Source organism: Hemitrygon akajei, chromosome 3 (genome assembly GCF_048418815.1).
Source record: "Hemitrygon akajei chromosome 3, sHemAka1.3, whole genome shotgun sequence".
Taxonomy (NCBI): domain Eukaryota; kingdom Metazoa; phylum Chordata; class Chondrichthyes; order Myliobatiformes; family Dasyatidae; genus Hemitrygon; species Hemitrygon akajei.
The window spans coordinates 42,738,919-42,752,539 of record NC_133126.1 but is presented as its reverse complement, the minus strand read 5'-3'; the positions used below and the strand labels follow the sequence as shown (position 1 = coordinate 42,752,539).

General features: G+C 37.4%; 1 protein-coding gene across 6 annotated transcripts in view; it reads left to right on the top strand.

Annotated features, from left to right (window-relative positions):
* Window positions 1-13,621, top strand: part of LOC140724911 (ena/VASP-like protein) — a 249,431-nt gene that overhangs the window by 57,603 nt on the left and 178,207 nt on the right. For 5 of the 6 annotated variants that reach the window (XM_073039688.1, XM_073039680.1, XM_073039685.1 and 2 more), the window contains exon 2: window positions 11,454-11,498. The exons of the other annotated variant lie outside the window; for it this stretch is intronic. In XM_073039688.1, coding sequence (XP_072895789.1) covers window positions 11,476-11,498 — 23 coding nt within the window. In that variant the 5' untranslated portion in view covers window positions 11,454-11,475. The remainder of the gene's footprint in view (window positions 1-11,453; window positions 11,499-13,621) is intronic. 6 annotated transcript variants of the gene reach the window in all.

The window sequence follows — 13,621 nt, the reverse complement described above, 5'->3', positions numbered from 1 at the left end:
CCAATCCAGAGTCCGGAGAGGCTGCTGCGTATTAATATCGCGCTACCGTCTTAGCGCGTTCCCCGGAAAGGAGCTTCAAATCCACCAGACAAACAAGACCAAAAATTAAAGCTACAAGATCTGCACAAAACCACATAGTTACAACATATAGTTACAACAGTGCAAACAATAGCATAATTGATTAAAAAACAGACCATGGGCACAGTAAAAATAGTCCAAAGATGTTAAAGGACTATAAGTTCAAAAGAAATCAGCACACAGTTTCCACAAGTCCCCAGGGTCCCGACAGACTCGCCATCCCATGTCGGCGGCAGAAGGGAGTACCCCCGCTATGGACTTCCACAGCGCTGCCAGACTCAGCCTCACAGATGCAACACACAATGAAAGCTCCGTCGAAACCAGCCTCGCAGACGCAGCACACAATGAAAGCTCCTTCGAAACCAGCCTCGCAGACGCAGCACACACCGAAAGTGACCTGACCGCAGCAGACTCCGTCAAACCTCCGAGCCGACGACCATCCCCTCCAGCACAGCTTCTACGAGCAACATCCTCTGCCGAGCGTATTAAGACAGCCCCGCCAACGGCCATTGGCAACGCGACCCCGAGGACTGGGGGCCTGTTCTTCCCAGCAGAGTCTCGGACCTCACAGCAGCAGCAGCAACGAAGAAGGTCTTCCCGGAGATTTCCCGATGTTTCTCCGTGCTCCCACGTCCGTTTTCAATCGATTATGATTGTGCATGGCACCCCACTTCACAAATAACAGATAATCAGCTCCGGAGTGGCCACTGCAAGCTGAACCAAGATGGGCGGGTTAGTAAATTTGCAGATGATGCCAAGATTGGTGGAGTTGTAAATAGTGGTTACACAGGTCAATCAGGTGGTTAAGAAGACTTGGGGAATGCTTGCTTTTATTAGTTGAGGTATTGAGTTCAAAAGTCAGGAGGTTTTATAGAGTTTATAAAACTCTAGTGGGCCACATCTGGAGTATAGCATACAGTTCTGTTTACCCCACTGTAGGAAGGATATTGAGGCTTTGGAAAGGGTGCAGAAGAGGTTTACCAGGATGCTGCCTAGTTTAGAGAGCATGTGTTATCATGAGAGGCTGGATAAACTTGGGTTGTTTTCTCTGGAGGCTGAGGGGAAGTCTGATAGAGGCTTACAAAATTATGCGAGGCATAGATAGTGTGGGTCTGAGAATATCTGTTTACAAGGTTGAAATGTCTAATACCAGAGGCCATGCGTTGAAGCTGAGAGAGGGTAGGCTCAAGGGGGATGTGAGGGGTAAGTTTTTTTTCAAAAAGTCATGGATCTTTGGAATGCAAGGATTGGGCCTGTGGGTATGGTATGTATGGTGGTAGAGGCAAGTACATTCAAGGCTTTTAAGAGATATTTGGATGGACAGATCCTCCAGAGGAAGCTGGAGGGACATGGATATGGTGTGGGTAAGAAGGATTAGATTTTGGGTGTTTTTTATTTGCTTTGCAGCTGATTCGGCACAACATTGTCCTATGCTGTCCTGTTCTGTGTTCTTAATGATATGATAGTAAAAAATATGACTGCAGTGCTTGGCAGTGAAATCAAAATGATTTTAATTGAAAATTCACGCATCATGGGATCAAGGAGAAATACTGGGCCAGAAGCTGTTACTGGTCATGTGCTCCCCATTCTGGTCACTGACCTACTTGGTAATGCAAATTCATGTTTTTCAGAAATGTCACTGTAAATTTACTGATGAATTATTTCCCAGTCCTATATAAAGAGAGCTTATGCAGTGATAAGGTTTTGGGTAATGTAACGCCTTTATGTATGAGCAAGAGTGGCAAGAATAAATGTTCTTGTCAGCCAGTAAGCTCTGTGTAATATTAAGAGAGTACAAATTTGTTGGGGAGGTAAATTTTACTGTATGCATTCCAAAACATTTAAAAAAACTCATTGAAATAATTTAATTAAATTAGTGAAGATCTTGAAAGCTTAAAACCAGTTAAGGTCAAATAAAGTGTAATGTTGATAAATGAAAATGACCCAATACATATTTGGGGGTCTTGCAGCTGTGCCTTTCTATTGAACTGAATAGACTCATTGTTCCAATGTCACTTCAATTTTGGTATAAATTCAGCAACATACCCTAAGTACTGGTTGATAGAGAGGAGATCATACTCTATTACTGGACTCCATGAGATATCCAGTGTTAGGATACAGTCAGGGAATCAAAAGTGAAGAGTAACCAACAAATTTTGAACTTTGGTGGAAATCTGGCATTTCTGAGGAAAATTCATCCTAGTATTTCTTTCTTCTAATGTCCTCTGCTCAAGGTGGGTACATTTTGGATCACATATTTCCGCTCTTTTAGCAGATTAATTCTAATTCAACAGAAACAAAATATGCAAGTGGAGTAGGGTTTGCTTTATCAGTGTTGTATAACCAGCCTTCTGATTTGAATGGATTGAGCCACATTTAACTACTATGTTGTAAGTGCCTTAATTTGTCAGCATTTTAATTTTCAATAATTACTATTTTGGTGTGTTCTTGAAAATAATATAGCCAATCAGCTAAGCTGCACAATTACTTTTACCTCTTAATGTTGCTAATAAAACATCTGAATCTCAGAAGAGAACTATTTGAGTATGCCCGTTAGAAAATGATATCCCCCCCCAAAAAATAGGATGGCGCATTTCAATATTCCTTTGGACGAAGCCATGTCTTAACAACTTTGTATAGAGATCCATTTACGAGAACAAATTTGAAAGTTGTCAGGGGAGAACCTAGAAGGAAGGCTGTCCAGAGTTACACCACTAGTAGTTGAACACAATATCCAGAAATAACAGAAGATGAAAATGAAGAGAGAAAGCAGCTTAATGTGGCAATGTTCCACACTTCAAAACTTGATATAAAGGATGAGACAATTAATTGAAGCAAGTTATTTTAGTCTTGCATTGATAATTTCACATTAAAGAAATCTTAAACAATTCTGTTCATGGATTTTTGTTGATTCTTTACATTCCTTTTGCCCTCACTTTTTTTTTGATGTACATATTTTCATAAAAGTAGTAATTTATTATTTAATATGACAACCTTTTTCCTAAGGGAATATCTAATTAATATTAATCGTCAGTCAGACTGCTTATCTCCTCATATTGGCCCTTTGTCAACAATATATATTTTGGATTGACAGTCCTAGGTACATTAAACACTGAGAGTGATATCTCCAAGTCACATTATTTTGCTCAACACAAAATTATACAAATTAACAATTGATGACTATATTATGGCTGCAGCATTGCCCTAGTTCAGGACTTCAGGTTTGCCCCTTATATTGAGCAGCACCTACACTATATTATACACAAGTGAATGACTAGTTCCCAATTTTCATAGTTAGGTTAGAAATACTACAGAGGTAAATATGGATTTCAAATCTTTCAGTATGTACTGTGTGTTCTATAAAGGTAAAGAGTGCTGGTAATAATATCACATCGGCCCGAAACGTCGACAGTGCTTCTCCTATAGATGCTGCCTGGCCTGCTGTGTTCCACCAGCATTTTGTGTGTGTTGTCACAAATGCATTTAGTGTCTTTTAATTTAAAATAAAATGTATGTTTCATAGATGGAGAATAAGAAAGGAATGTACAAAACACCTAGACTGCAGAATGTTTTGGCATGTTGTCAATATAATCTTAAATTTAATCTTAGCATGTTACTATGATTTAATATTTATACATTGATTACTAGCTGCAATAATATCCAATATTAATAACTCCAAATATTCTATTACTAATCTGATTACATTCTAGTCCCTAATCAGATTTTGTTCACTATACTCAAATGCATCTTTGTTTGAAACTTTAATCACATGGTCAGTCCCATCATGAAACTGAACCAAAGTCACTGATGCTCTCGTGGGTGGTTTAGACTAAAGTAATTTTTCTTTTTTTTAATATGCTCATTCTTTCTGCAGCTTTTGACACAATTGGTGGCATCATCCTCCTTCAACTCCAGTTCCCCATCATCCAGCTAGATAGCACTGCACCTGCTGTGTTCTGTCTGAGCTGTCCAGTCATGGGGAAAGAGTCTCTGGTAAAGGCTTTCCTTTCATCCTCTAAAGATATTTCTCAGTCATCTTTTGTTCATTATTGACTTGCTGTCCTTCACCAATGTCATCCAGAAAAGCACAATGATAGATTCCAAATGTGACATGATGGCACTCAGCTTTACATCCCCATTGTTTAAATTGTCAACATTAGATGAGTGGAAATTTCCTCCAACGACACTTTGGGATGGTGTTGGTTCCTCTATCCTCTATAGCAACTATTTGAAACAAAAAAAACTATCTGCAGACTTGCTGGTATACTTGACCACACATTGGGCTTCACGTCTCATTCCCATGATCACAAAGAAGGACTATGTACTGTATATTCTCAAAATGTTACTTGATGCTCCCCTCGCTTCTGCTGATTTTTGAACCTTTTAATCTTACCTATAAACTTAATTATATCAACACATTGATATAATGTTTACTACTATACAACTAATATAAAGGTGAGGATGAGGATAAGATGTTTCGTTTGTGATAGAGACTAGGATTGGAGGGCGCAGCATCAGAATATGAGGACACTCATTTGGAGCAGAGATGAGGAGGAATTTCTTTACTCTGGAGTTAGTGAATCTGTGGAATTGCCACAGGTGGATATGGACAGGTTCGTGGTTAGTAACGGTGTCAAACTTTATGGGAAGAAGGCAGGAGAATGGGGTAGAGAGGGAAGATAAATCAGCCATGATCAAATAGTGGAGCAGACTCAATGGTCTATTTCTGCTCCTATATCTTATGTAATGCTTTTTTCTATATATATATATATATAGTACTTTTTTTGACACATTTGATGGTCTTTTCCCTCCCAATAATTCAGATTTTATGGTGAAAGACCAATAGTTTTATGAGAGGCTGCTATGACTTCTAAATGTCAGTGCTACTTGGCCATAAATGCAGAGGTAACAGCAGTGAAGAAGATTTGACATGGGAGTCCACCAGCATAATCCTGTTTCCCCTCTGTCTAGACTTAAAGCAGAATCAGTAATTACAGGGGATTGACTAAGAGTCCAAAATAAGCTTTGGTTAACTTTCAATTTTTTTGAATTCTTTTAGCTTATTCAAATATTTTTAAAGTATTTTAATTATTTGGTTTGAGGCTTCGGATGTTTTGGAAAAACTTGCAAGAAATGTTAATAGTTTTGGCATTTTAATTGTTTTTAAATATGTTTTTAACAGTTTTTGAATGGAAAAATACAAAATATCCATAATGCTTTAATAACTTTCTGCACCCCCGAAGTACTTTGCAGTTGTGGGACTTGTTCTACCCTCACCACTTCTCATCCACTTACACCTGGTGGATAAAGTGTCATTGTGCAGTAAATTGGTTCAGGTTCATTGGTGACTCTGGTGACTCAGGTAACTCACAAAATTATTGCCATTAACTGTAATCTCTTCTTGCATCAAAACTGCCTGAGATATCTATACTCCAGTTCTGTCCCCCTAAGCTATAAAATTTGTGGCTACCTTTTGGATGCTTCTGTAATGTTTCTATGAAGCAGGTTGGGCATGGCCAATGTTTAAGATGCTATATACTGCTGTATAAACTGAGGTATTTTATTAAGCCATTATTATGAATATACTTAGATGAACTGCATAATGACAGAATATTACATCAGGCTATTAACATTTCTTATGGAGTTATGAAATACATACAGCATATCACAAGTAAAAATACAGTAGCATGACCCTTTGCATAACTGAATAAAAATGGTTTTGTAATAAGTACACTAATTCCTGAAATCTCAACTTGAATATTGCAGTAATTGCATCAACTACAGAATTTATGTGAAGGGAATCAATGATTATTGAGCTAAGAATACAGTGGGTATGTTTTCCCAAGTATCTGACTCAGTGTATAGTCATGGTGTCTAAGTGTAGTCAACAGTGACTTTTAATATCTAGAAAAGAAAGTTTTAAGTTTCAGAATAGAAATACTAGAGTCATGGCAGTCTGAAGTAGTGAAAAATGATTTTTTTTTCACAGCATTAAGTTTGGAAATTATTTTTAGGAAACAAATCAGACCAAATGCAACTGTTCAGACAGTTCATTCTTTTGATCCCAATTTACTGTAGGCCAGATTTTAACTTTTTAAAGCTAGTCACTAAGAGTCCAATTGATACTCCTGGATTATCAATTGGACTCTTAGTGACTAGAGTCACTAGTCATAAGATTAGTCATAAGTCATAAGATTCTGACCAGGAGGTATTTTTCCCTTTCAGAATCAGAAAATCCTCATCGTATACGATGGACAATGGCTTAACAATTGTGCGGAAACAATCCATTTAAGAATTGTTGGAACTAAGCTGGACCAGGCAGATAGAAACAATTTCATCACACCCCTGACTTCTGCCGTAGAGATGCTGTGAAGTGTTTGTGCTATCAGAAGGTGATAAATTCATCATCTTAGCTTCCGACTTGTTCTTATTACCACTGTATTTACAGTATGTGGTTGATCCAGCTTGAGTTTCTGGTGAATGGTGACCCTTCCAGAATGTCGATGGTAATGTCAAAGGGAGACTCTCACTTTCTGGAGATTGCCATTGCCTGGCATTTTTGCAACATGTGCCACTTATCATATCCGTTGCTGAATGTTGTCATGATCTTAATGCATGAAAACACGGATGGTTCATTTCGGAAGGGGTGATGAGTGGAAAGAATAGTGAGAGTTAATAACTGGTAAATAGAGATGTGAGCAACACACACAAAATGCTGGAGGATCTCAGCAGGCCAGGCATCATATATAGAAAAAAAGTACAGTGGACATTTCAGGCTGAAACCCTTTGGTAGGACTCTTGTTTGTGAAATAGACATGAGGATTGTGCTAATGTGGTAACAAGGTTCTGCAGACAAAGTCTAAAAGTAGAGGCATGGAATACAGCAGTGACTCAAAGAACACCCAAGTTTCAGGAACTTTATTACTTATGTTATAGTGTGCACCTATGTAATAGAAAATTGGATTTACTGTTAAGTAGATTAGATTTGTGGATAATCATTTTATTCTGTAATCAAGATGTAGTATGTTATTTAATTCTTTCTGTAACCATCATTCCGTTATCAAAACCTAATTTTAATCAGTTTCTGATTAATCTCATCAACTGTGAATGTAAAAGCTGTAACAAATTCACACTGTGGTAGATAAGCCCTGACTGGTCTCCTGGTGCACACCAGTTTTAATAAATCACCCATTATTTTGGATACCAACTCCATTTGACTTTTCAGTTTGCTCCTACAAATGTAATTGATCATGAAACCCTTCTGCCTTATGATGTTGAGAAAGAAGGAAGATAATTGTAATAGCTGAAGGTAAAAAGGTCGGGGACACTGCCTTAAGGAACTCTTTAGTGATGTCCTAGGTCAAGGATGATTAACCTCCATCAACCATAATCATCTTCCTTTATGCAAGATGTAACTCCAGAACTACACTGAAGTGTTTTTTTTTTCTTTGGTGCTTATAGGTTCACTTTTAGAGTGGGTAGTTAGGGGTCATAAAAGGTTTTAGGGACAGGGATGTGGAGGAGTTAGAGGTCAGGTCTCCTCTCCACATTCAAAGTCCAGCAACATAAATGGATGATGAAGGACATCTGGAGCAGGCCTCCACTCTGCACTTGAAGGCCAGCAATGTAGACATGGGAATGAAGGACAACGGGGTCCAGGCCTTTGCTGCATGCTCGAAGATAAACGACGTGGGTGGGTAACTAAGGACATCCGTGGATGTCAGGCTGTTCCAGATTGGTGTCTCCCGGAATCAGATGCCCGTGCAAGCTGGAGACACAAGGAATGGTCAGTTGGCAAGCCTGGAGTTGAAGTCTGCAGCTCAGGGTCCCATCATCGGCTAGTCTCAGGGCTGATCCCAATGATTGAAGCCCAAACATTGATCGAAAATCTGGAAGTCAAAGCCCGATTGCCAAAGCCTGGAGACTAGATTCCCGGAGGCTTCTCCTGGAGTTGGCGGACTGACAATGTGTGTGCAGGGGCATATCTATGGAAAATAGCACCTATGGCAAGCACTGAAATTGCACCCCTGTCCAAACATCTGACACCCATCTTTTAGATAACTTTACCATAATATCAGCTCAAAATACAAGTCAAGCTCATTAATCTTTTAATTAACAAATTATGGCACTACATGAAAATTATAACTGCACCTTCCTTGCTTTCACTGATGCAAATTGGTCTATGATGTGATCAAAGTTAGTTTTTTCAGTTTCTTCTCTTTCTACACTAAGCAGAGCAAGATCACAGAGTCTCCCTTGACCCATGGAGGCTCTCAAATATTAAGTATTAGTTTTAACTTGCTGAATGATCTCTCACAGCTTGTGATGGAAACTGCGATGGTTAGCATTATCTGAATAGCAATGCGAAGATTGGGGAAGATGCTCTCATTTCCATACTGAACAATAAATTCAAGAAGCTCTTCAGGTCTTGATATTTTCATGTTGATCTGCCTTGATAGCAACATTCCGCAATCCAAAATTTCTTCATATAGCCGCTGTCCATCAACATCAGAGCTGTACAATTCGCCCAAATTTTCGCACTTCTTCTTTAGGTTGTTACTGTAGGCACTGTAACACAGTCCCTGGACATCAAGAAGGAACTCAAACTTGGTGTCAGTGTCGTGCAAACGAGCGAACCTTTCATCCGTTTCTCTGTGAAGACGGTCGAGTGTTCCCTTCATAACTTTTTCCATTTCCTCCTTAGCTGTTAAGCCAGTGTCTCTCGAGTTCTCATCAGCCATTCATTTCTTTCGTCTCTGACGTCTTTCAACTTCAATATTCCATTCCTGACAGAGACAGACTCCTTCTTCGAGTCACTCACTGACCAACACTTCTCTTTCATCATAAAAATTATCTCGGAGGGCTTTCAAATCCAGGGTAGCATCATGGAAGTTCATGCCAGGATCCTGCAGCCTCTTTCGAATACGGTCATGCGAATGAGTACTTCGCTTTAAAATCCTAGCAAAATCAGAAAATTGTAACTCAACATGTGGTTGTACATCTGCATTGCGTCACTTCTTGTTTCATTGGTCTTGTTTTTATTGTCTATCATGTCGTGGAGAACTTGAAGTATCTCCTCAAGGTACTTGTTGAAGGGCTTCACTGCTTCTGTCCTTGAACTCCACCTGGTTTTGGACTCTGACTTAACAACCACAGGCACAGCGTTTTTGAGTTTTTCCCAGCGCTGTGTTGAACGAGAGAAAAACACGTAGAGAGCTTCGATGGTTCCAAAAAACGTGACCATCATTGTATCCTGGTTGGCTGCATGTACACCCACCAAGTTGAGTGAGTGATTGTCGCAATTCACAAACACTGCTAGGTTGTTTTTCTCACTTATTCTTTGAACACCACTTCTGTGTCCAGCCATCACAACAGCATTGTCATAGCACTGTGACGACAATCGTGTAGCTCCATTTCATCCTTCTCTAGCTGTTTCAAGATGTCTTCAACCAAGCTGTCAGCATTCTTCTGGCCTATCTGGATAAAACCAAGGAAGGACTCTCTAACGCAGACTCTAAATCAACCTCCACATACCTCACTACTTCTGACATCTGCTCACGGAGTGCCTGATCAGGAGTCAAGTTGAACATGAGAAACTGCTCAGTAGTGCCTCCCTTCAAGTGGCACACAGGGCATGTGCCATATCTTCTGTACCATAGATACGCCACTGTGTGTGTGGGAGGGAAAAAAGGAACTTCTTAAATGTTTTGTTGCTTTTTGTGTTCTGTTTTGGGTTGTTCTGCTGAGCATTGTGGACATGCTATGTTGGTGCTAGAATATGTGGTGACTCCTGCAGGTTGTCCCCAGTGCATCTTTACATCTATTGGTTGTTAAAGCAAATGGCACATTTCACTGTGTCTTTCCATTTACATGTGATAAATAAATCTGAAACTGAATCAGAATTTTATTAAGGCTCCTTTCTGCCACACTCAGTCAAATGCTGATAAGGTGGACTCACAATCTACCTCATTATGATTTTGTACATTTATTATTTACCTGTGCTGCACTTTCTCTGTAGCTTTATTCTGCATTGTTATTGTTTTACCTTGAATCACTGTGTAATGCTTTGATATGTATGAACAATAGGCAAGACAAGCTTTTCACTGTATCTTGGTGCAATAATAAGCCAATGACAATGCCAAAGAACAATAATGCTCTTTGGATCATAAGGTAAGGCTTGAGTTGAACTGGAGGAAGCCAAACTGGATATTATTGTTGAGTATGGTTTGAAATGGCATGTTCCAACTTTTTGCTATATTGCAAGAAGACTAATTACCCAGGTTATATTTGTACTGCTTTTAGTAAACGGGACATATGTGGGCAATTTTCTGTTGGGAAAGCTGGATAAAGGTATTGAAAATATATCAGAACTGGTTCTTGAGTGTGGGTCTTCAGTACCTTCAGTCTGGCCCCATACTCTTTTCTGTATCTTGATATCATAGGAATAAAACAAATTGACTGATGGTATGACTCTCAAGAGGGAGTTGAGGTGAACCACCTGATCAGCACAATGGGCTGCGTGTTGTGAATGCTTCAGCCTTGTCTTTAACTTTTAGATTCTGGTTCTGCCACTGTGAGAGTGGAGATATTTTTGGAGCTTCCCACTCTGGTTAGCTGTTTTATTTACCAGCACCATTCATGACTGAATGCAGTTTTACTATAAACCATTGTTCTGACCTATTGGCTGTGAGATTGTTTTGCTTTGCCTTTAGTGTGTGAAGCAAACAGCATGCTATGATTATATTTCTAGGCCAATTTTTTAACAGTTTTAATTAATAGGTATTTAATAAAATAAGTCTTTTTCTCAAGTACATTCATGAACAGTGAACTATCCTAGAATTACAAACCTGCTATATTTAGTAATGTCTTAATAACATACCAGCACAGGTAATACCAACATTTGCCCCTGCTTATGTTTTATCATGGAGCTATATATGGAATCTTTTTTCACCTTTCTCCCCCAAGCTGTAAGAAATCATTTAATTACCTTTATGCATCTTCTGCAGCGTAATATGAAATGATTGAAGTAAGTGCTTTAATTGTTATTCAATCAAAACTACCATTTGAAATTTGTGTATAATAGGATGGATGTTAAACACTGAGGAACTCATTAAAGATTGTTTCAGTGAATGAACAGCTGTCACATTAATGAAACTTGCTAGAATGGTCACATGGTTCAGAGCTTCACTTCTTCCATGCTGGTCATAATATGCAGCATTCTGGCATGAAGGCTGCAGGCGTGCACTTGTGTCTCTTTCTGTAGAAAATAATATCGATGATTTATATGCTTTTTACTCCACATTTTGTGATTCAATCACTTCTAAATCTTGCAGTAATGTATTGATATTAATTGTTTTATTTATTGCATGTTTTAGGATTTATCCTTTATATTAGGCCATGTATCCAACTGAAGAAATCAGGTAGGAATCATGCTGTCTCAATGTTTTTTTTATTACTGAACTGCCAAAGGCTACAGCTGTAATATTTATAGAAAGCAGGCAGAATGTCAGATCTTTTTTTCATTTCTATTTAAACTTAGTAGGTAGAATTAAAACCTAATGTTCCAAAATGGTTCAAATTTGATTCTGCATTGAACATTTGATTAATTTGCTCAAGTAGGATTAAGAATTGTATATTCAAGAAAAAATATTTTTTCTTTGTCTTTTGGTGTGTTTTTCTTTAAACTTTCCCATATGTAGATACAGCAGAAAATTGAATATTTAATGAATTAGAAACAATTGGGGAAAAATAATCTACAGGGAGAAAGAAATACATTCTTGCCTCATCACTGCAACATATTTTATGTTGGAGTTCAATCTTATTAGTAGAGCTTAGTTATCTGTTTGGGAAAACCAAATAGCATGTTATTGTGATAACATTATAAAGTTAACAGTATTGACAGCAGATATGCTAATGATACACTGTAAATTGCCACTACAATTCACTGTTCGGTAAATACAAATGAACCTTCTGGCCAGCTGCAGATGTACACAATGTCTTAATATATGAGCTGTGACAATTCACGATGTCAATATTTCCTTTTGCACAAATAGCTTTTACCAAATATAATTTTTTCCATTTTTAAATTAAATACAATGCTATATTCTGTGCTATTGTTTTATAGAAAACATCTATGACCTTGTAACATGGTGTAACATGTTTGTATCAATGAATATTCATATGAATGTATTAATAATTGGTATATACCAGTATCTGAATGAATAATTAATATTCAGGTGGTTGGTGTATAAATTATTCCAAATCAAATCTTCATTAGGAATGTTAAATACAGGTCACATTTTATAATGCTACAATATTAAAGAACCTAGCTTATCTGGAATAAAATCAGTCTTCTGTGAGTAAATTCTGTTTGAACTAAAACATGCCTGTGTGTAAAATCCTATATAAGCATTCTCAATATTCAAATTATTCTACTGCTTGAGCTTTGTTTTCTCTAAACCTTAGACAAACCCTAATAATTTATAATCAAGAAGATGATGTCAGTCAGAACAGTCATATGAACATGTATGCCTATTGCTACAGTTCATTCAGTTGTAAAAAGAAATTACTCATTAAAATGTCTTGTAGTTGTGCTTCTGAAATGAAAAAATATTCTATAATAACAGCTTGCTGAATGCTACAATTGAGGTTTAATTTGAAATCTTAAAATAACTGCTTTAATAGTAAATAAAAGTAAGTCTTGTTCATGCATAAAAAATAATCCATACATATGCATCATATGGACACTGGTTTTTTATGGTCAAATTTGAAGCTCTAATATCTTTTAACCTTGAAATGTCACAAATTATTTTAGTTAAATTTTAGTGTCTATGCATATTAGGCTTTTGAATAACAATACTTTGTTAAGGATATTAACCTGTAACATATCAAAATAAAAAGTTCACGTGTTAAATGTTTTATAAAATACTGCAATTAATTGAAAAACCATACAGATAGAATATAGTATTTTAGGATTTATGTATTGCAGACATTTTGAGAATCTATATTTTATTTCTTAATTACAAAGTACAAAATAAATTTATGATAAAAGTACATATGTTACCAGGTTCGAATCCAGCCTGCTCCTTGCTTGTTTTCCATTCATGCTGGGTTGAACATCAAGCTAGCAACTTGGCCTCGTTAAAAAACAGACAAATTCTAAAGAAACAGCAAGGCTGCTGCACGATGCACCACAAGGCATGGAAAGGAACAACACGCATGTTGCTATATGTACCTCAAAAATCATTTGTTTGCAGGAACTTAAAAGAGAAAAGAAAAACAATAGAGTTTATTATTATTCCAAAGCTGGGTGGTTAATTTTTTTTTCTTTGTTCATATTTCAGTTGTATCAATATATCTAATCTAACTATAATATGGAAACAAATCAGAATTATTGTGATTCTGCAAACACCAATTCATATTTGTAGTTTATCAATTGGAAAATGTTGATTATCAACAATTACTGAAATGTTAATACATGACAGTATGAATTCATGGTTGATTTTTATGTGGACACTAATTCCAATATAGTGTTATAAATACC